General features: G+C 46.4%; 1 protein-coding gene across 4 annotated transcripts in view; it reads left to right on the top strand.

Moving 5' to 3' along the window:
* The first annotated feature begins 5,007 nt into the window (after positions 1–5,007).
* KIAA1217 (KIAA1217 ortholog) overlaps positions 5,008–22,493 on the top strand; it is a 1,321,668-nt gene continuing 1,304,182 nt past the window's right edge. For 3 of the 4 annotated variants that reach the window (XM_078663443.1, XM_078663442.1, XM_078663445.1), the window contains exon 1: positions 5,008–5,137. In XM_078663443.1, coding sequence (XP_078519569.1) covers position 5,137 — 1 coding nt within the window. In that variant the 5' untranslated portion in view covers positions 5,008–5,136. The remainder of the gene's footprint in view (positions 5,138–22,493) is intronic. The other variant, XM_078663448.1, reaches the window with a different exon arrangement.

Below are 22,493 nucleotides of genomic sequence, written 5' to 3'. Positions count from 1 at the left end.
ATGTGTGTTTTTTTTCAAAGAAGATATTTAGCTTTGGCATGTCTGTATTTAGTAAGGAGTGGGACAACGGGTGTAAATGAAGATGTAATATTAGATTACTTATCGATAATCTTCAGTACTCCGATTTCACATTACTCATCTCAATACATATGCTCCCTCCCTCCAACCCTACGTATTCTTTGAGATTATTGGAGACTTAATCGGAAGTGTCAGTAACATCATCTCCTTGATATAGTAAAGAGGGTGGGTCGTTAAAGTGGGAGAAAGATGCTTGGAAAGGAGTCTCTGTGTGAGGCAGGGCAATCACAACTGCATTTTGTAAGTATTGAGAGCAGCCGCGGTCCGTGCAGGTAAGAGCGGTGGGGGTGGGGATTTTGACAGACAACGACAAAGGAAAATTTTATTTCATTTTCCCTTGTCATCGTCTGTTGATATCCCCCACCTACCCGGCCCCACTGCTCTTACATGCATGGGCCGCGTCTGATTGAGACAAGTAATATGAAACTGAAGCAAAGAAGATTACCAGTGAATGCCCTAGACATTTCACGACATAAACTAATAGAAACATCTTCCTTCAAGGGATGCGTTAAGATGTACCAGTGCTATTTAATACGTCTGTGCTTTATAAGGACTGTTCTTATTACACATCTGCTGCGAACAGCCCATGTGGTGCCCCCATATGCTGGATACAGCTATGGTAGACTGGCTCATTAAACTGAAGGATTTGTTATTCATTAAGGACAGTTGCTTACTCAGTATTAGCACCAACAAGAGAAGGTGTTCAATGCTACACTATGTTTTACAGAGGAAATGGCCTTTTACAGTTTCGATTGGTTAATTGCAAGACGTGTCTACTGAAGCTGGTTGAGCTCAGCTGTTCCTTTTCAGCTTTGATTACACCTCCTCCTCCTCTGCAAGTAACAGGTTTCTGACTGGTGCGATGTCAGATTTTTGTTTTCACAGGGCGGAAACCAGAGTTCCTTTGTAATATGCTCCCTGAGGGAAGTGAAATGACTGTTCACTTAGCAGACTCAGACAGAACCACTTCTCATTTCCTTTCCACTTCTGAAGTAAGATTAGTTTCTGAGGGTGCAGCACCTGATGCACATTTGGTGCACGCTTCTGCAGACAGGTAAGGCAGCAGTGTGGTCAGTGGCAGGCTCACTAGAAGGGCAGTGAGGTCAGCTGCCTCAAAAATGGGTCTCAAGCAATGAAGAAGAGAGTAGGGCAGGTCATGGTGATTAGAGGCACCGGGAAGCAGATGGACGTAGGGGCAAATTTTCTGCGCAAATTCTGTTAGCAATTCCGACCCACAAATGGCTCTGGTGAGAAATCATTGCAAACATGTTTGCAAGTTGCAAAAAGTTGCAACACAAATTTAGAAATTAGCAAGTGGTGAAATACTAGCATTCACAAATAGTAAATAATTGGGGCAGCAAAGGTTGATGAGCTCACGCACCACAACACAATCACTGTCGGTAAGAAATAGTGCTGGGCAGGGGGACAGATAGCCCCAAGGGCACTGAGAGTAAGGGCACGATTTAGCGTTTGGTTATTTTGTTACAAACGTGACGGATGTTCTGGACGCTCTATTACAAGTGCTGTTGTACATAATGCACTTTTAATACGTCTGATGGGATATCCGTCACTTGGGTGATGGAATAACCCAGCCACAGAACTCTAAATCAGGCTCTTTGCGTGGATTCCCTTCATGTCCAGCCAGGCGAGTGCTGCTAGATCACAAGAGGAGGAGAAAATAGAAGTCCATTGTTGAGGAACTGAACATAATTCAGGATGAAGTGGCAGGAAATGGATCTCACAAGGGGTATGGACTGTGCGTTATACAAACACATAGCGTATCATTATCTAAATGTCATGTAAATACTGAATAGCGGTGGGGATAGTGGAGATTTCAGAGGTACTCCACATAAAACGAATTCCAGTGTCAAAGCGGACAATTCAATCTTAATTTGCTGGTTGTCATTTAATAAAATAACTTACACCATTGTAAAGCTGTTCGCGAAATGCCGCTCATATTTCCAAGTGGTCCAGTAGAATTCTGGGATCAACTGAGTCGCAATCAGTGGACAAGTAAAGTTTGATAAAACATTTTTGATTACTAGAGCCTTTCGTACATACTAGATACAGGCAGCAACATTTACACATAAAAAGCACTTTCAATGTGACAACTCTAATATATGTTATTTCTGATTCATAAAGATTTTGCTGTGACTTACTCTTGTGGTACGCCTGAATTCCTGCAAGTTGGGATAGGAGTGCGCCATGAGCCCTCTTAGCTTACTCCTGATGTCCATGAGTACAAATCACACTGATGTATAAACCAATCTTTGTGAATCAGGCCTGTTATATTAAAACAGAAGATAAAAGGAAATTTACTGAGGGAGAACGTGGAAGACCACATTTCTTCAAATTTTAGTCCATACTAGAAAGGGTTTCAATATGGTGGGACACTTCCATTTTTTTACATACATCTTTTGGGGAGAGGGCCACTGAGAAAATGGACTGGTAAGATTTTGCAAACTGAAGATTTTTGCCCATTTTCATAGTGTCTCTGGTACTTTGCAATTTCCTCAACAAATAAAGAATGCAGTCAATATGTTATGCCCAATGTGGATTAATTTTAACAACTTAAAGTCCTGAAGCCAGTCCTGTAGCCAGACCGGGCTAGGCCCGCCTTTGTCACTCGGCCAATCCATCAATAAGGGCCTGATTTAGAGTTCGGCAAACACCGCTTAACTATTGGTCGCTCCCCCTCATTTAGGGATGGGCAAACAACATTTCCCGTCGGAGCACCTAGTGTCTCTGTCGATAGACAGCTTCTTCCCATGGCTCAAAGAACCACCAGAGGAAGGGCATTATACCTCGCCCCCTATTGAGGGTGGACGGTGTAACGTCAATTTTTTTACTGTCCGTCACCACCAGTTTTTTGTTTTTCAGAAACAAACTTCTGCTTTAGGAGTCTGTTTTTGAAAAACAAAAAAAAATTAAATGTTTGGTAAACAGCCATTATTAGTCTGCCCCCTGATGGTACCTCGTCCGTCGAGTTTAGAGATGACTGCCAGCCCAGCAGTCTTCTCTGTGCCTTGAAAGGAATCGCCATCACAGCAGTTCCCTTCCAAGTACACAACGTTTGGTGGATGGCCTTTGTCGGTTTTGACGCCCATTCGCCAATCTTTTAACTTTTTTTGTTTTTCAGAAACAAACTCCCAAATGTTAATTTTTTCCCCAGGGTGTGGGGTCACAATTGTCTTTTTTTCTGCCTCTCTCGGCCAAGCTTTTCACGCAGTGACAGACAGAAACAAAAAAAACACACCGTCTGCTGTCAATAGAGCGGGTACCATCGATGGAACGTCACGTTGATGTGAAATAGTGCATAGCACTACTTTGTTTTACTTTGACCACTTTTCCCATGCAAAAGTAAATACTACCACAACGCTTTGCACTGGACTTGCATTAGAACAGTAACGCAAACCCTGTGCAACGTGTTAGTGAATCTAGGCCACAATTTAGGAGACACCCATATCTCCTAGAATGCTGAGATGTTACATCAATGGCAGCATGGATGCTGTACACATAGCTCTAATGCATCATGATGTAATATGTAAAGGTGGGAATTAATAATGTCAAAACAAAGAAATATTGCGTTTTCAGAAAGATTAGTACAATACTGAATGTGGCACTTTCAGCAGTACAACTATATGCTCTGCTCCCTATACGAAAATTAGTAACCCATGCATGTATTCCTAAATATTGAGCTTTGGAGAAATGTGTACTCATATTGAAGGGTCCTGATTAAAATTCTAGGGGAAGCAGCGCCTTCTGGTTGATTTACTAGCAGCTGGCTGGAGCTGAAGTCAGTAGTTGCCAAGGCTCTGCATCTTGATATATTTCGTAGCCACGTCTAGTGCGGGACTACATTTCCGAGTTTCAATTAACACTGCTGAATGCTGCAAGATTACCGCGCGCGGTATTCGGCTAGTGAAAATATCTCTGCAGCTGCAGAGATGAACGAAGCTTTCAGCCTGAAAAGAGCTTTGTGATGAATAGATGGAAGTGCGTGAGTGCGTGCAGTACAAGCACGTGCAGCACCTACACAGAGGGCTAGAATGGGTGAATATTTCTCTAACCGCCCTCATGAGGATTACGTCACCCACTCCGAGGTCACCATTGCACTCCCATCAGGTCAAATCCATCCATGTACCTTGAGTGTTCATCCTGTTAGAAGAACATAATTACAGTCCCCAAGGCTTAACTTCAATGGTGTCGTCTTCAAAACATGTTAAAGCTCCAGCAGGTTGAGAGGAATACGGGCTTATAAAATTGAAAATAACCTTTGGGGAGTCACAACTTTTCCACTCAGATTCCGTATATCGTATACACACCAAATTGCACTTCGAAGAATGCTCAAGCCATATCTTTCGATATGGACGCGGAACCAGGGGAGTGGGTATCAACAGTGCCGAAGGTGCAGTCGCACCGGGTCCCAGAGTAAATGAGGCTCAGGGCACCCAAATGATTGCTGTCTTCCTCGTCCACCACTCTCGCAGTGGGTAGGGGGGTCAGGTGGCCATTTACCTGCTTGCACTGGGGCCCGTGAAACCCTTGCTAGGACACTGCGCGCATTGCAAAGTCCCTTCCTGCTCCCACACGCGAGAGGCTGGAGCAGCCGCCGTGGACTGCAGAGGAGCGACGGAGCGCTGCGCCCGGGGAGAGGCAGCCGGGGCTCCGTGGCTGCGGAGGAGCAGCGCCCCGCTGCCTGCCTCGCTGCGGAGGGAGGGCTGCCTGCGTGCCCCGGGCTCGCACTGCGCAGCTGACAGGCAGCAGCCGAGGCGCGCAGCCCGCTCCGTGTGACTCTGGCAGCGCCTGCCTGCCTCTGCTCCACTCCCCGCTCCGGAGCCCGGGCAGGAAATCCTCCCAGTGCTTCCCTTTCAGTGCAAGGAACCTCAGAGGCCCCTGCTCATCCTGCCCTCCCCCCGCTGACAGGGTGGGACAGGCACACACCAGGGTGGACAGGGAACGAGCAGTCATAGTCCGGAGACCGGCGGGTCCCTCCGCGCAGTAGGACACTTACCTGCGCATGCAGGAATTGGGATTGATGCGAAGTGTGAAAATGCAAGTAAGTACAGTTTTCTTTTTTACTTTGGGATTTTTGCCAGTACTGCTTGTTTCAGCCAGAGCGGAAACTGTAAATCACAGCGAGCAGCGGTTTCTATTACTTGGCAGTGTTTGTGGCCAGGGAGGCAGCGCGGATGAGGGCGCTTTGAGAATGTTTATCCAGGGGTTTACTGTCAGGACGCTAGCACTGGAGTGAGCCAGGCATGTCAGCGAGTGTCACTGTCCAGAGCACGCATCTTTCTCTTGTGTCTGTTCCCATCTTTGCAGATATGTTTTGACCTCTTATATCCATCCAGTGTACAAACATCCAAGTTGTTCGTCCCCCAGTTCTAAGGAAATGACCTTCAAGGCAGACTACGGGTGTAGGGGCCTGGAGGGGTAGACGCGCGCCAGAGAGGAAGGGGCAGCATGTGTGGCGAGAGGCTGACAGGAGACGCTGATTTTAACGTGAAGTAATCTGAAGAAGACACCTAAATAAATAACGTCAATGACGTCACGCGGTCAGTCGAAGTGGAATGCATTCAGAGGAATGGCACATTAAAAGTTAGGTTTCGCAAGAACAAAGTGCTGCTTTTGGCCTTTGGTTCTAGCAAAATCAAGTCAAATAAAAAATAATAAAGAGGATTCAGTGGGGCCCTGAGGCCTCTGGTCCCTGGTGCCACTGCACCTGCTGCATCAATGGGAGCTACGCCACTGTGTTTAACAGTGGTTCTAACACAGCTTTATGAATTGGCGCTCCTAGTTGGCGCTCCTAGATGTGGTATATCAGCGAAATGGGATGTTTGGGGGTTTGCCCAGGAACCCCACAAGTTGGTGAAGAAAGGAAGTTGGAAAACACATGCGTTGTGGCTGTTGTGGCTCTGCGGCCTCGAATGTAGAGTACCTCCCTTGCCTGAGTCATCACCTCAGCCACATTGCAACTCAAACAAAGCAGATCGCCTACGTCATGACGCCTGGAGACCCCTCGACCACCAGCTCCGAGGAACAATCAGTCATCATTCCCACACGTCCCCCCTCAAACAAGCCTCGCATACATTCTGTTCACTCTTCTCTTTGCTGGGAGTTCTAGGTACGTTTCCCTTGACTTCGTGCCTCAGATAGCATCGCTGCACATCATCTGTGGCCATTTACTCCTCCCCCAACGCGGTTAAGTTATAGCGCAAACTAGGGCTTTGGCATTTACTGCCCTGGACACAGATAAGCACCGCTGCGCGTAGCCGGGGTGAGATTGCATCCCGCCGCCTCGTGCCTGTAGAGCTAGTAGTCCCAGACACACAAAATACCTCCAGTGGACGGTCCATCTTGTGACAACTGACAAGCCCATTAGCAGCGACGGCAATAAATGCGATTGTTGGCGAGATGTGAGCGTAAATGGGTTTGGGTTGTAGGTAGCTTATCTGTCACGGACTTGAGGTGTCTCTGCCGCCGACCGCACGAAGCCATCTTCAAAACAGATGAACGCCGGCTTCTGAGAGGAGCCATTTGGAGGCGGTTGGAAGCCCTCCCTGGGCGCTCAGTCACTTGTTCAGCCGAAAGCTGGCCTGCTTAGGCTGGTAATAAACTTCCCCGTGTGTCAGGATAACTAACGGAGTTTGTACTTGCTTGGGGAAAATGAAAATTATCCACCCAGAAAATGTTTTTGGAGACTCGGCGAGACAAATGGGTTGCCGCCTACGGTCAATTTACCTCTGCTCCCGTAGGCGCGACACGAGTTTACATTTTATTAACAATGTGGAATTGTGACAGCCGCAGGTGAAATATGCTCTCTTCATCACGGCTGGTATAGAGGAACAGTAACAAATCGATCGGTGTTTTTTTTACCTTTCCGAGCTTCCGTATCACTTTAAAGAGTGCCTTTGAATGCGCAAGGCAGTGCATGCTACACAGTAGAATATTGCAAATTATCAGAGAAATGATAAACTTTTATGTAATGCTATATGTGCCTTGTAACTACTACACCAATCTTCTTGATAGGGGCTCAAGGAAAAAGGACCCCACCCCCCCCCTCCAAAATGTGGTGAGGGCCACCTGAGATTCTGGCATCTTATAGACGTACATAGGCCTCTTTGTGAATGGCTGACCCTTTAGTGGTGAGGGCCCCCTGCATAATGAACGATCCATCCTCCAGTGGTGAGCCCTCGTTCTTGTGTGTGAATCCCCACTCTCGGTTGATTGATGGTGCTGCAGAAGAAATGCTGCCTGGTGCTTACAGTTTGTAAACATCTGAGCTGTTAGTAGCATTGCATTGTAATTCCTAGTGACTGTCAGCTGCTGGGTGGGTCAGCTGCGGTCTTGTGACTGGTCAGCTCTCACAGGTGACTGTATGTCGAAATATCAACAACAGAAACAGCGTGACCAAAATATAGAGAAGGTAAGTGCATATCGGTAAGTATAGAGTTACTGTTCTTAACTCAACAGCTACATACCTTGGGCTCCACCCTGGGCTTAGGTGAACTCTCACTATAGCCCCCGTAATTTGGACTCCCGCACTTGGTTGGTGGTTGTTGCGGTTTTGGGGACTGAAGGAGGTCCTATTCACAAGCACAGAACGGCATTATTTCAACCCTGCGGAGCCCAGCATGCCGGTTTTCCACCCTTGCCTAACCTGAACTTACCTGGGATCCACATTGCATTCTGGGCAAGTTAGTTCTCCCTTGCTTCAACCATGTGAAGCAGAGTGACTCTGGCAACAGCTGAGGGGCGGAACCGGCAACATTCACCCAATGAGGTAAAGGCAGAACACTTCAAAATCTACGGTGTACCGCAGTAATGCTTGATTGCTCCTGTCTTCACCTGGCGCTGACGAGGCTTATCTGAAGCCGAAATGCATACGCCCTATGTGAATAAATTGGCCTCCGAAAGTTCCCCTGCTGTGGCCCTTTTCTTTTCGTTGGAGGAGAAGCTTTATTAGACATTACGCGCGGATGCCAGTGACGCGCTTTTAAGGACCCCCGCAATACAAAGTGGACTTTGCCCTGCTGGTTCGTTTGCCTTGGTGAACTTGTATCTGTCCAGGTTTCTGGAATGGCTGTGTCCCACCACCTCCAAGCCGGGAAGAAAGTAGCGGTGCTGGCGCCATTAGGCTCCACCCTGGGCTTAGGTGAACTCTCACTATAGCCCCGTAATTTGGACTCCCGCACTTGGTTGGTGGTTGTTGCGGTTTTGGGGACTGAAGGAGGTCATATTCACAAGCACAGAACGGCATTATTTCAACCCTGCGGAGCCCAGCATGCCGGTTTTCCACCCTTGCCTAACCTGAACTTACCTGGGATCCACATTGCATTCTGGGCAAGTTAGTTCTCCCTTGCTTCAACCATGTGAAGCAGAGTGACTCTGGCAACAGCTGAGGGGCGGAACCGGCAACATTCACCCAATGAGGTAAAGGCAGAACACTTCAAAATCTACGGTGTACCACAGTAATGCTTGATTGCTCCTGTCTTCACCTGGCGCTGACGAGGCTTATCTGAAGCCGAAATGCATACGCCCTATGTGAATAAATTGGCCTCCGAAAGTTCCCCTGCTGTGGCCCTTTTCTTTTCGTTGGAGGAGAAGCTTTATTAGACATTACGCGCGGATGCCAGTGACGCGCTTTTAAGGACCCCCGCAATACAAAGTGGACTTTGCCCTGCTGGTTCGTTTGCCTTGGTGAACTTGTATCTGTCCAGGTTTCTGGAATGGCTGTGTCCCACCACCTCCAAGCCGGGAAGAAAGTAGCGGTGCTGGCGCCATTAGGCTCCACCCTGGGCTTAGGTGAACTCTCACTATAGCCCCCGTAATTTGGACTCCCGCACTTGGTTGGTGGTTGTTGCGGTTTTGGGGACTGAAGGAGGTCATATTCACAAGCACAGAACGGCATTATTTCAACCCTGCGGAGCCCAGCATGCCGGTTTTCCACCCTTGCCTAACCTGAACTTACCTGGGATCCACATTGCATTCTGGGCAAGTTAGTTCTCCCTTGCTTCAACCATGTGAAGCAGAGTGACTCTGGCAACAGCTGAGGGGCGGAACCGGCAACATTCACCCAATGAGGTAAAGGCAGAACACTTCAAAATCTACGGTGTACCGCAGTAATGCTTGATTGCTCCTGTCTTCACCTGGCGCTGACGAGGCTTATCTGAAGCCGAAATGCATACGCCCTATGTGAATAAATTGGCCTCCGAAAGTTCCCCTGTTGTGGCCCTTTTCTTTTCGTTGGAGGAGAAGCTTTATTAGACATTACGCGCGGATGCCAGTGACGCGCTTTTAAGGACCCCCGCAATACAAAGTGGACTTTGCCCTGCTGGTTCGTTTGCCTTGGTGAACTTGTATCTGTCCAGGTTTCTGGAATGGCTGTGTCCCACCACCTCCAAGCCGGGAAGAAAGTAGCGGTGCTGGCGCCATTAGGCTCCACCCTGGGCTTAGGTGAACTCTCACTATAGCCCCCGTAATTTGGACTCCCGCACTTGGTTGGTGGTTGTTGCGGTTTTGGGGACTGAAGGAGGTCATATTCACAAGCACAGAACGGCATTATTTCAACCCTGCGGAGCCCAGCATGCCGGTTTTCCACCCTTGCCTAACCTGAACTTACCTGGGATCCACATTGCATTCTGGGCAAGTTAGTTCTCCCTTGCTTCAACCATGTGAAGCAGAGTGACTCTGGCAACAGCTGAGGGGCGGAACCGGCAACATTCACCCAATGAGGTAAAGGCAGAACACTTCAAAATCTACGGTGTACCGCAGTAATGCTTGATTGCTCCTGTCTTCACCTGGCGCTGACGAGGCTTATCTGAAGCCGAAATGCATACGCCCTATGTGAATAAATTGGCCTCCGAAAGTTCCCCTGCTGTGGCCCTTTTCTTTTCGTTGGAGGAGAAGCTTTATTAGACATTACGCGCGGATGCCAGTGACGCGCTTTTAAGGACCCCCGCAATACAAAGTGGACTTTGCCCTGCTGGTTCGTTTGCCTTGGTGAACTTGTATCTGTCCAGGTTTCTGGAATGGCTGTGTCCCACCACCTCCAAGCCGGGAAGAAAGTAGCGGTGCTGGCGCCATTAGGCTCCACCCTGGGCTTAGGTGAACTCTCACTATAGCCCCCGTAATTTGGACTCCCGCACTTGGTTGGTGGTTGTTGCGGTTTTGGGGACTGAAGGAGGTCCTATTCACAAGCACAGAACGGCATTATTTCAACCCTGCGGAGCCCAGCATGCCGGTTTTCCACCCTTGCCTAACCTGAACTTACCTGGGATCCACATTGCATTCTGGGCAAGTTAGTTCTCCCTTGCTTCAACCATGTGAAGCAGAGTGACTCTGGCAACAGCTGAGGGGCGGAACCGGCAACATTCACCCAATGAGGTAAAGGCAGAACACTTCAAAATCTACGGTGTACCGCAGTAATGCTTGATTGCTCCTGTCTTCACCTGGCGCTGACGAGGCTTATCTGAAGCCGAAATGCATACGCCCTATGTGAATAAATTGGCCTCCGAAAGTTCCCCTGCTGTGGCCCTTTTCTTTTCGTTGGAGGAGAAGCTTTATTAGACATTACGCGCGGATGCCAGTGACGCGCTTTTAAGGACCCCCGCAATACAAAGTGGACTTTGCCCTGCTGGTTCGTTTGCCTTGGTGAACTTGTATCTGTCCAGGTTTCTGGAATGGCTGTGTCCCACCACCTCCAAGCCGGGAAGAAAGTAGCGGTGCTGGCGCCATTAGGCTCCACCCTGGGCTTAGGTGAACTCTCACTATAGCCCCCGTAATTTGGACTCCCGCACTTGGTTGGTGGTTGTTGCGGTTTTGGGGACTGAAGGAGGTCATATTCACAAGCACAGAACGGCATTATTTCAACCCTGCGGAGCCCAGCATGCCGGTTTTCCACCCTTGCCTAACCTGAACTTACCTGGGATCCACATTGCATTCTGGGCAAGTTAGTTCTCCCTTGCTTCAACCATGTGAAGCAGAGTGACTCTGGCAACAGCTGAGGGGCGGAACCGGCAACATTCACCCAATGAGGTAAAGGCAGAACACTTCAAAATCTACGGTGTACCGCAGTAATGCTTGATTGCTCCTGTCTTCACCTGGCGCTGACGAGGCTTATCTGAAGCCGAAATGCATACGCCCTATGTGAATAAATTGGCCTCCGAAAGTTCCCCTGCTGTGGCCCTTTTCTTTTCGTTGGAGGAGAAGCTTTATTAGACATTACGCGCGGATGCCAGTGACGCGCTTTTAAGGACCCCCGCAATACAAAGTGGACTTTGCCCTGCTGGTTCGTTTGCCTTGGTGAACTTGTATCTGTCCAGGTTCCTGGAATGGCTGTGTCCCACCACCTCCAAGCCGGGAAGAAAGTAGCGGTGCTGGCGCCATTAGGCTCCACCCTGGGCTTAGGTGAACTCTCACTATAGCCCCCGTAATTTGGACTCCCGCACTTGGTTGGTGGTTGTTGCGGTTTTGGGGACTGAAGGAGGTCATATTCACAAGCACAGAACGGCATTATTTCAACCCTGCGGAGCCCAGCATGCCGGTTTTCCACCCTTGCCTAACCTGAACTTACCTGGGATCCACATTGCATTCTGGGCAAGTTAGTTCTCCCTTGCTTCAACCATGTGAAGCAGAGTGACTCTGGCAACAGCTGAGGGGCGGAACCGGCAACATTCACCCAATGAGGTAAAGGCAGAACACTTCAAAATCTACGGTGTACCGCAGTAATGCTTGATTGCTCCTGTCTTCACCTGGCGCTGACGAGGCTTATCTGAAGCCGAAATGCATACGCCCTATGTGAATAAATTGGCCTCCGAAAGTTCCCCTGCTGTGGCCCTTTTCTTTTCGTTGGAGGAGAAGCTTTATTAGACATTACGCGCGGATGCCAGTGACGCGCTTTTAAGGACCCCCGCAATACAAAGTGGACTTTGCCCTGCTGGTTCGTTTGCCTTGGTGAACTTGTATCTGTCCAGGTTTCTGGAATGGCTGTGTCCCACCACCTCCAAGCCGGGAAGAAAGTAGCGGTGCTGGCGCCATTAGGCTCCACCCTGGGCTTAGGTGAACTCTCACTATAGCCCCCGTAATTTGGACTCCCGCACTTGGTTGGTGGTTGTTGCGGTTTTGGGGACTGAAGGAGGTCATATTCACAAGCACAGAACGGCATTATTTCAACCCTGCGGAGCCCAGCATGCCGGTTTTCCACCCTTGCCTAACCTGAACTTACCTGGGATCCACATTGCATTCTGGGCAAGTTAGTTCTCCCTTGCTTCAACCATGTGAAGCAGAGTGACTCTGGCAACAGCTGAGGGGCGGAACCGGCAACATTCACCCAATGAGGTAAAGGCAGAACACTTCAAAATCTACGGTGTACCGCAGTAATGCTTGATTGCTCCTGTCTTCACCTGGCGCTGACGAGGCTTATCTGAAGCCGAAATGCATACGCCCTATGTGAATAAATTGGCCTCCGAAAGTTCCCCTGCTGTGGCCCTTTTCTTTTCGTTGGAGGAGAAGCTTTATTAGACATTACGCGCGGATGCCAGTGACGCGCTTTTAAGGACCCCCGCAATACAAAGTGGACTTTGCCCTGCTGGTTCGTTTGCCTTGGTGAACTTGTATCTGTCCAGGTTTCTGGAATGGCTGTGTCCCACCACCTCCAAGCCGGGAAGAAAGTAGCGGTGCTGGCGCCATTAGGCTCCACCCTGGGCTTAGGTGAACTCTCACTATAGCCCCCGTAATTTGGACTCCCGCACTTGGTTGGTGGTTGTTGCGGTTTTGGGGACTGAAGGAGGTCATATTCACAAGCACAGAACGGCATTATTTCAACCCTGCGGAGCCCAGCATGCCGGTTTTCCACCCTTGCCTAACCTGAACTTACCTGGGATCCACATTGCATTCTGGGCAAGTTAGTTCTCCCTTGCTTCAACCATGTGAAGCAGAGTGACTCTGGCAACAGCTGAGGGGCGGAACCGGCAACATTCACCCAATGAGGTAAAGGCAGAACACTTCAAAATCTACGGTGAACCGCAGTAATGCTTGATTGCTCCTGTCTTCACCTGGCGCTGACGAGGCTTATCTGAAGCCGAAATGCATACGCCCTATGTGAATAAATTGGCCTCCGAAAGTTCCCCTGCTGTGGCCCTTTTCTTTTCGTTGGAGGAGAAGCTTTATTAGACATTACGCGCGGATGCCAGTGACGCGCTTTTAAGGACCCCCGCAATACAAAGTGGACTTTGCCCTGCTGGTTCGTTTGCCTTGGTGAACTTGTATCTGTCCAGGTTTCTGGAATGGCTGTGTCCCACCACCTCCAAGCCGGGAAGAAAGTAGCGGTGCTGGCGCCATTAGGCTCCACCCTGGGCTTAGGTGAACTCTCACTATAGCCCCCGTAATTTGGACTCCCGCACTTGGTTGGTGGTTGTTGCGGTTTTGGGGACTGAAGGAGGTCATATTCACAAGCACAGAACGGCATTATTTCAACCCTGCGGAGCCCAGCATGCCGGTTTTCCACCCTTGCCTAACCTGAACTTACCTGGGATCCACATTGCATTCTGGGCAAGTTAGTTCTCCCTTGCTTCAACCATGTGAAGCAGAGTGACTCTGGCAACAGCTGAGGGGCGGAACCGGCAACATTCACCCAATGAGGTAAAGGCAGAACACTTCAAAATCTACGGTGTACCGCAGTAATGCTTGATTGCTCCTGTCTTCACCTGGCGCTGACGAGGCTTATCTGAAGCCGAAATGCATACGCCCTATGTGAATAAATTGGCCTCCGAAAGTTCCCCTGCTCTGGCCCTTTTCTTTTCGTTGGAGGAGAAGCTTTATTATATATATATATATATATATATATATATCCAAAGAAAGTTTTGGCGCTAAGCTGATCTGGCCCTTTGCAGCGGTGGGCTTCGGACGGGATCGCCAATCCCACAATACTCCAACCTTTCGTCCACAGATAAGAAAGAACGATGTCCAAGCCTCAGTTGTATGCAAAAATGGAGTTTAATTCACATCCCACTCGACGCGTTTCGGGAAAGCCTTCCCTTTGTCACGAGTACATTGGTCAGTTACATCCATACTTTTAAAGAAAAATCACATGACTTAATTGCATGATAAACATAGCCAACAGACTACCAACATATCCTATGTCTGGAGCTATGCATTGCGCCTTCTATTCCCAATATTGGGCTAAAGTATGCTTATAATTTATAAATTCAATTTAAAGGCTTGAATCTAACATTTAAATCCATGTTCTGTAACGGGTGATTTAGACAGCATATGTCACGTAATAAATCGAGCGCTTTTAAAACATAACATTGAGCATTATGTGATATTTTATCTTAGCGCTATTCAGTTTAAATAAATATCGTATTCAAACTCATGTCAATTAAGGAGAGAATCACACACGAAATGAATCACATGGATGAAAATAAATAAATGAAATGAACAAATGACACGGCAATTAGTCAGCCTCGAACCCGTGGTCAGGCATATGCTTCTGAATGCCGAGCGAACGCGCTATGGGTAGAGCTACCATTAATCTCAGCTCGCTGCCACATTATTGTACGATACAGTTGCATTTGTGCTCACACATGCAGTAACTTGTATTTGAATGCTTACACTTATTTAGCAAGCGACATTCCGCCCCAGTGGGCATGCATATTTGTCACCCTTACATTAAGTTCATGCTGGGATCTTGACTCTTTCATGAGATTCATCATTCATCGTGATTTACCAGTTCATTTTGGAAATATTGAAGCACACTAGCACACAAAAGGACCGGCGCCTTCTCAAACTCTCCCACATTGTTAGGTACCTGTGGCAAAATAATAATAAAACAGTGTTACATAAATTTCAAAACATGTCACATCTTTCATACTTTCATACAATTTAAAATTTCCAGGGAATTGAGAGCAGCTTTGACAGAATGATGTACACACTCACTAAAAATCATCCCAGGTGCACACCTAAGCCTTCATCGCAGTTATGCCCTTGCGGTTGCATAAGTTGGTATTTAATTATGAACCTCGACTCCAGCCGTCTAAGTTCCTGTAGGCGATTCCCGCCTCTTTCTCTTGTTGGCACTTGGTCTAGTGCCACATAGGAGAGAAGGCTGTTGTTGCTATTATGGTGGGACATAAAGTGCCTAGCCATTGGGTACTGCTTATCCTGATTTTTAATCGCTCTTAAGTGTTGCAAGATTCTTTCCTTGACGGGTTTAATCGTGCTGCCTACGTAGTATTTTTTGCACGGGCATTTCAGTGCGTACACCACGTGATCTGTATGGCAGTTCAAATGTTTGTTGATTTTGAACGGCTCACATATTCCAGACAACCTCACTTCCTTTGTGTTGTGGCTGAATTTGCAAGCTTTGCATTTTCCACATACATAGAATCCTACAACCGGGTTCGATCTCTTTTTGGTCACAATGAGTGTTTGACAGACTTTGTCTCTAAGGCATGTAGGTTTCCTATACGTGATTTGGGGATAGTCTCTAATGCTGCAAGAGATATCCTTGTCAGTCTTAAGGGTGCCCCAAAATTTGTTGAGTGCCCCTCTTACTTTCTGTGTTTGAGAGTGATAATCGGTAATGAATCTCACTCCGTCCTTTTCATCATTGCCTTGGGTTTTAGAGGATTTGGTGTTATCTCTCTCTTGCACCTTAAGTATTGCTTCCTTGATACATTTATTGCTGTACCCTCTTGACTTGAATCTGGTGCACATTATGTCTCTTTCAGTCTCATAATCTGATTGCCTGGTACAATTTCTCTTGGCTCTCAAAAGTTCGCCAAAGGGTATTGAGTTGACCAGATTACGAGGATGGCAGCTCTGTGCATGCAGGAGACTGTTGCCTGCAGTCTCCTTTCTGTACAGCGTTGTCGTGAGTTTCTTTTCATCAATGCTGACCTTAAGGTCTAGGAAGTCAACTGTTCTTTCACTAATGTGACTGGTGAAAGTCAGATTGAGTTCATTAACATTCAAGGTTGCCACAAATTCCTCTGCCTGCTCCTTGGTACCATCCCAGACCACAAAAATGTCATCTATGTACCGGAGCCACGTACGCACTCCGGTACTAAATGGATTCAGTTTGCTCACAATGAGTTCCTCCCACCATCCCAGGTAGATTCCAGCAAAGCTCGGGGCAAAGCAAGTGCCCATAGATGTGCCAAGCAATTGGTGGTAGATGGTACCATTGAACAGAAAATAGTTCTGGGTGAGGCATATGTGGATCATATCTAAAATCATCTCGGTATGGAACAGATAAGATAAGGATCTTGTATTGAGAAAGTGTCTGCACGCCTTGATTCCTAGTTCATGGGGAATGTTAGTGTATAAGCTGTTTACGTCTAAGGTCATGAGTAAACAGCTTGGGGCTACTTCAACATCAGATATTTTCTTAAGGAAATCACCTGAGTCTTTTAAATAGGAAGGTAGCCCTTGGACTATTGGTTGCAGAAAATGATCAACATATCTTGAAGTATTTTCAAGGTTGCTCCCCCTCGAGGACACAATAGGTCTGCCTGGGGGATTCGTAGGGTTTTTGTGCAGTTTTGGGAGTAGGTACAGAGCTGGAATTTTAGGGAATTTACAGTTGAGGAAATTAAACTCCTCCTTCTCTATTAATCCCTGACTGTGCCATTCACCCAGTTTCTCACAGTACGCTTGGTTTTTACTCTCATACACTTTCTTACTGCTCACCTCATACTTAGTTGTGTCGCTTAGCTGTTTCATACCTTCTTGAATGTACATTTCTCTAGACATAATGACAATATTTCCCCCTTTGTCAGATTTCTTAATGACAATGTTGTGATCATTACTCAAACTCTCAATGGCTAGTCTGTGATTCATGTTAAGATTACTCCTCCCTCGCATGTTGTTACCAGCAAGTTTCTTAAATTCCATAATGACACCCTTCTCAAAGACATCAATAGCTTCATTATTGATCATCGGTAGAAAAATGGATTTGGGTTTAAATCCAGTCTTACTACTGAGGTCTAGCCTCACATTCTCATTAATCAGATTAAGAGTTGGGTTTTCAATAGTGTTGGGGTTACCTGCAAGATCATGCAGGACTTGAATCATTTCTGCATCCCCAATTAGCGCTGCACTAGGAGTCTCAGAGATAGTTCCTGGTTCACTGTTCAATCTTGTAGCGAACCATTTCCTCAATCTGAGTTTCCTAGTGAATTGAAACAGGTCAATGCGGCTCTGTGTGTAGTTAAAGTTAGAGGTGGGGCAAAATGTTAAACCAAGGGACAGTACCTCTATTTCTGCGCTGGTCAGGCTTCTGTCGGAGAGGTTGATTACTGTCTTTGTGTCCTTCATTTCGATTTCTTTTGGCCCCTTGTTCTGGTTCCCACTGGGCTGGATATGTTGTCGTCTGTTAGATTCAATCTTTTTCCGCCTCTGCCTCCTCTTCCTCGTCCTCTTATTCCGGCGGTTGATGCTTTGCTCTGGGATGCCTGTCTGCCTTTGGCCACGAGCGAGTACTCCGTTAAAATTTTGTCTTTTGGGCTAAGGAATCCAGGCCCCAATTCATTCGGTTGTGCAATGTCGTCATCATTCTCTTCATTTTGCACTCCTTCATTAGCCTCTGGTCGTGCAGCTCCGCCCATTACTCCCGCTGCCATCACTGCCTTCATTGTGTCAGCTCTTAGGTGGTCATATTTCTTAGAGAAAGTGAGGACTTGGCCTCTCTCGTAGTCCAGACGATCTCTTAAAAACTTTCTTTGTTTTTTCTCTTTTATCTCTTTTTCAAGGGTTTCAAGTTTCTTTTCTAGTTTGCTCATTTCTGTGTCGTATTCATCTTTGGTACACAGTTTAGTTAGCTCCTCTGTAATCTTTTGGATATCCAACGCACATTTCTCACAGTCTTTATTTGCATATTTCACCAGGAGTTTCAACATAATGGTGGAGCACTCATGGCTATTTGTAGCCCATTCATCCACCAATTCGGGATCTGGGTCATTGAAGGTCGGTGTTGTGTAGATTCTTAATCCCCTCGGGATTCTACCGACCTCCACGTATTTTGCCAATGTAGTGGCCTCCCACCATTTGTTTTGTTCTTGCTTTAGGAGTTTAAACAACTTTGCCCAGAGATCTTGTTTGCTACTGTTTTGTGCACCATTCCCCCTGCTTGGCGGTGTGCTGGCATTATTTTCTCCTGGTAGTGTGTCAAACATCTGTTTGGCTGCCTCGTTTCTCTTGGAAAGCCTGGATGTTGCCATGATGTAAATATTGTCAGTTTCGTTTGATCGCGCAAAATGTTGATTTTAAATGCGCTCCCATTAATTGCACAGTCTGCGCGTGTGTTGAAATCCTACACCGCTGTCAGACTCCCGCTTGCCTTTCCCCGTGTGTAAACAGCCCCTTGCACCACCTCGCGTTTGTATTGGTACCGGACGCGGCTCGGGTAGATTAGAGCGTGCCTTCGCTTTGCACTTACCCGTGAGCTCACGCGTCGTGTTGTTCTAAACGCGGTCGGGCTTCCTGGTCACACCCGTCACGGCGGTTGCAGTCGGAATCTTGCTTCCGTTACAGGAAAGGGTTTAGGCGGGCTACAGCTGTTACAAATAGTTCCAAAGAAAGTTTTGGCGCTAAGCTGATCTGGCCCTTTGCAGCGGTGGGCTTCGGACGGGATCGCCAATCCCACAATACTCCAACCTTTCGTCCACAGATAAGAAAGAACGATGTCCAAGCCTCAGTTGTATGCAAAAATGGAGTTTAATTCACATCCCACTCGACGCGTTTCGGGAAAGCCTTCCCTTTGTCACGAGTACATTGGTCAGTTACATCCATACTTTTAAAGAAAAATCACATGACTTAATTGCATGATAAACATAGCCAACAGACTACCAACATATCCTATGTCTGGAGCTATGCATTGCGCCTTCTATTCCCAATATTGGGCTAAAGTATGCTTATAATTTATAAATTCAATTTAAAGGCTTGAATCTAACATTTAAATCCATGTTCTGTAACGGGTGATTTAGACAGCATATGTCACGTAATAAATCGAGCGCTTTTAAAACATAACATTGAGCATTATGTGATATTTTACCTTAGCGCTATTCAGTTTAAATAAATATCGTATTCAAACTCATGTCAATTAAGGAGAGAATCACACACGAAATGAATCACATGGATGAAAATAAATAAATGAAATGAACAAATGACACGGCAATTAGTCAGCCTCGAACCCGTGGTCAGGCATATGCTTCTGAATGCCGAGCGAACGCGCTATGGGTAGAGCTACCATTAATCTCAGCTCGCTGCCACATTATTGTACGATACAGTTGCATTTGTGCTCACACATGCAGTAACTTGTATTTGAATGCTTACACTTATTTAGCAAGCGACATTCCGCCCCAGTGGGCATGCATATTTGTCACCCTTACATTAAGTTCATGCTGGGATCTTGACTCTTTCATGAGATTCATCATTCATCGTGATTTACCAGTTCATTTTGGAAATATTGAAGCACACTAGCACACAAAAGGACCGGCGCCTTCTCAAACTCTCCCACATTGTTAGGTACCTGTGGCAAAATAATAATAAAACAGTGTTACATAAATTTCAAAACATGTCACATCTTTCATACTTTCATACAATTTAAAATTTCCAGGGAATTGAGAGCAGCTTTGACAGAATGATGTACACACTCACTAAAAATCATCCCAGGTGCACACCTAAGCCTTCATCGCAGTTATGCCCTTGCGGTTGCATAAGTTGGTATTTAATTATGAACCTCGACTCCAGCCGTCTAAGTTCCTGTAGGCGATTCCCGCCTCTTTCTCTTGTTGGCACTTGGTCTAGTGCCACATAGGAGAGAAGGCTGTTGTTGCTATTATGGTGGGACATAAAGTGCCTAGCCATTGGGTACTGCTTATCCTGATTTTTAATCGCTCTTAAGTGTTGCAAGATTCTTTCCTTGACGGGTTTAATCGTGCTGCCTACGTAGTATTTTTTGCACGGGCATTTCAGTGCGTACACCACGTGATCTGTATGGCAGTTCAAATGTTTGTTGATTTTGAACGGCTCACATATTCCAGACAACCTCACTTCCTTTGTGTTGTGGCTGAATTTGCAAGCTTTGCATTTTCCACATACATAGAATCCTACAACCGGGTTCGATCTCTTTTTGGTCACAATGAGTGTTTGACAGACTTTGTCTCTAAGGCATGTAGGTTTCCTATACGTGATTTGGGGATAGTCTCTAATGCTGCAAGAGATATCCTTGTCAGTCTTAAGGGTGCCCCAAAATTTGTTGAGTGCCCCTCTTACTTTCTGTGTTTGAGAGTGATAATCGGTAATGAATCTCACTCCGTCCTTTTCATCATTGCCTTGGGTTTTAGAGGATTTGGTGTTATCTCTCTCTTGCACCTTAAGTATTGCTTCCTTGATACATTTATTGCTGTACCCTCTTGACTTGAATCTGGTGCACATTATGTCTCTTTCAGTCTCATAATCTGATTGCCTCAGAGATAGTTCCTGGTTCACTGTTCAATCTTGTAGCGAACCATTTCCTCAATCTGAGTTTCCTAGTGAATTGAAACAGGTCAATGCGGCTCTGTGTGTAGTTAAAGTTAGAGGTGGGGCAAAAGTCTCCTGCATGCACAGAGCTGCCATCCTCGTAATCTGGTCAACTCAATACCCTTTGGCGAACTTTTGAGAGCCAAGAGAAATTGTACCAGGCAATCAGATTATGAGACTGAAAGAGACATAATGTGCACCAGATTCAAGTCAAGAGGGTACAGCAATAAATGTATCAAGGAAGCAATACTTAAGGTGCAAGAGAGAGATAACACCAAATCCTCTAAAACCCAAGGCAATGATGAAAAGGACGGAGTGAGATTCATTACCGATTATCACTCTCAAACACAGAAAGTAAGAGGGGCACTCAACAAATTTTGGGGCACCCTTAAGACTGACAAGGATATCTCTTGCAGCATTAGAGACTATCCCCAAATCACGTATAGGAAACCTACATGCCTTAGAGACAAAGTCTGTCAAACACTCATTGTGACCAAAAAGAGATCGAACCCGGTTGTAGGATTCTATGTATGTGGAAAATGCAAAGCTTGCAAATTCAGCCACAACACAAAGGAAGTGAGGTTGTCTGGAATATGTGAGCCGTTCAAAATCAACAAACATTTGAACTGCCATACAGATCACGTGGTGTACGCACTGAAATGCCCGTGCAAAAAATACTACGTAGGCAGCACGATTAAACCCGTCAAGGAAAGAATCTTGCAACACTTAAGAGCGATTAAAAATCAGGATAAGCAGTACCCAATGGCTAGGCACTTTATGTCCCACCATAATAGCAACAACAGCCTTCTCTCCTATGTGGCACTAGACCAAGTGCCAACAAGAGAAAGAGGCGGGAATCGCCTACAGGAACTTAGACGGCTGGAGTCGAGGTTCATAATTAAATACCAACTTATGCAACCGCAAGGGCATAACTGCGATGAAGGCTTAGGTGTGCACCTGGGATGATTTTTAGTGAGTGTGTACATCATTCTGTCAAAGCTGCTCTCAATTCCCTGGAAATTTTAAATTGTATGAAAGTATGAAAGATGTGACATGTTTTGAAATTTATGTAACACTGTTTTATTATTATTTTGCCACAGGTACCTAACAATGTGGGAGAGTTTGAGAAGGCGCCGGTCCTTTTGTGTGCTAGTGTGCTTCAATATTTCCAAAATGAACTGGTAAATCACGATGAATGATGAATCTCATGAAAGAGTCAAGATCCCAGCATGAACTTAATGTAAGGGTGACAAATATGCATGCCCACTGGGGCGGAATGTCGCTTGCTAAATAAGTGTAAGCATTCAAATACAAGTTACTGCATGTGTGAGCACAAATGCAACTGTATCGTACAATAATGTGGCAGCGAGCTGAGATTAATGGTAGCTCTACCCATAGCGCGTTCGCTCGGCATTCAGAAGCATATGCCTGACCACGGGTTCGAGGCTGACTAATTGCCGTGTCATTTGTTCATTTCATTTATTTATTTTCATCCATGTGATTCATTTCGTGTGTGATTCTCTCCTTAATTGACATGAGTTTGAATACGATATTTATTTAAACTGAATAGCGCTAAGATAAAATATCACATAATGCTCAATGTTATGTTTTAAAAGCGCTCGATTTATTACGTGACATATGCTGTCTAAATCACCCGTTACAGAACATGGATTTAAATGTTAGATTCAAGCCTTTAAATTGAATTTATAAATTATAAGCATACTTTAGCCCAATATTGGGAATAGAAGGCGCAATGCATAGCTCCAGACATAGGATATGTTGGTAGTCTGTTGGCTATGTTTATCATGCAATTAAGTCATGTGATTTTTCTTTAAAAGTATGGATGTAACTGACCAATGTACTCGTGACAAAGGGAAGGCTTTCCC

The sequence above is a fragment of the Lissotriton helveticus genome, chromosome 10, assembly GCF_964261635.1.
Source record: "Lissotriton helveticus chromosome 10, aLisHel1.1, whole genome shotgun sequence".
NCBI lineage: Eukaryota > Metazoa > Chordata > Amphibia > Caudata > Salamandridae > Lissotriton > Lissotriton helveticus.
This window is presented reverse-complemented; position numbering and strand designations above follow the sequence as displayed.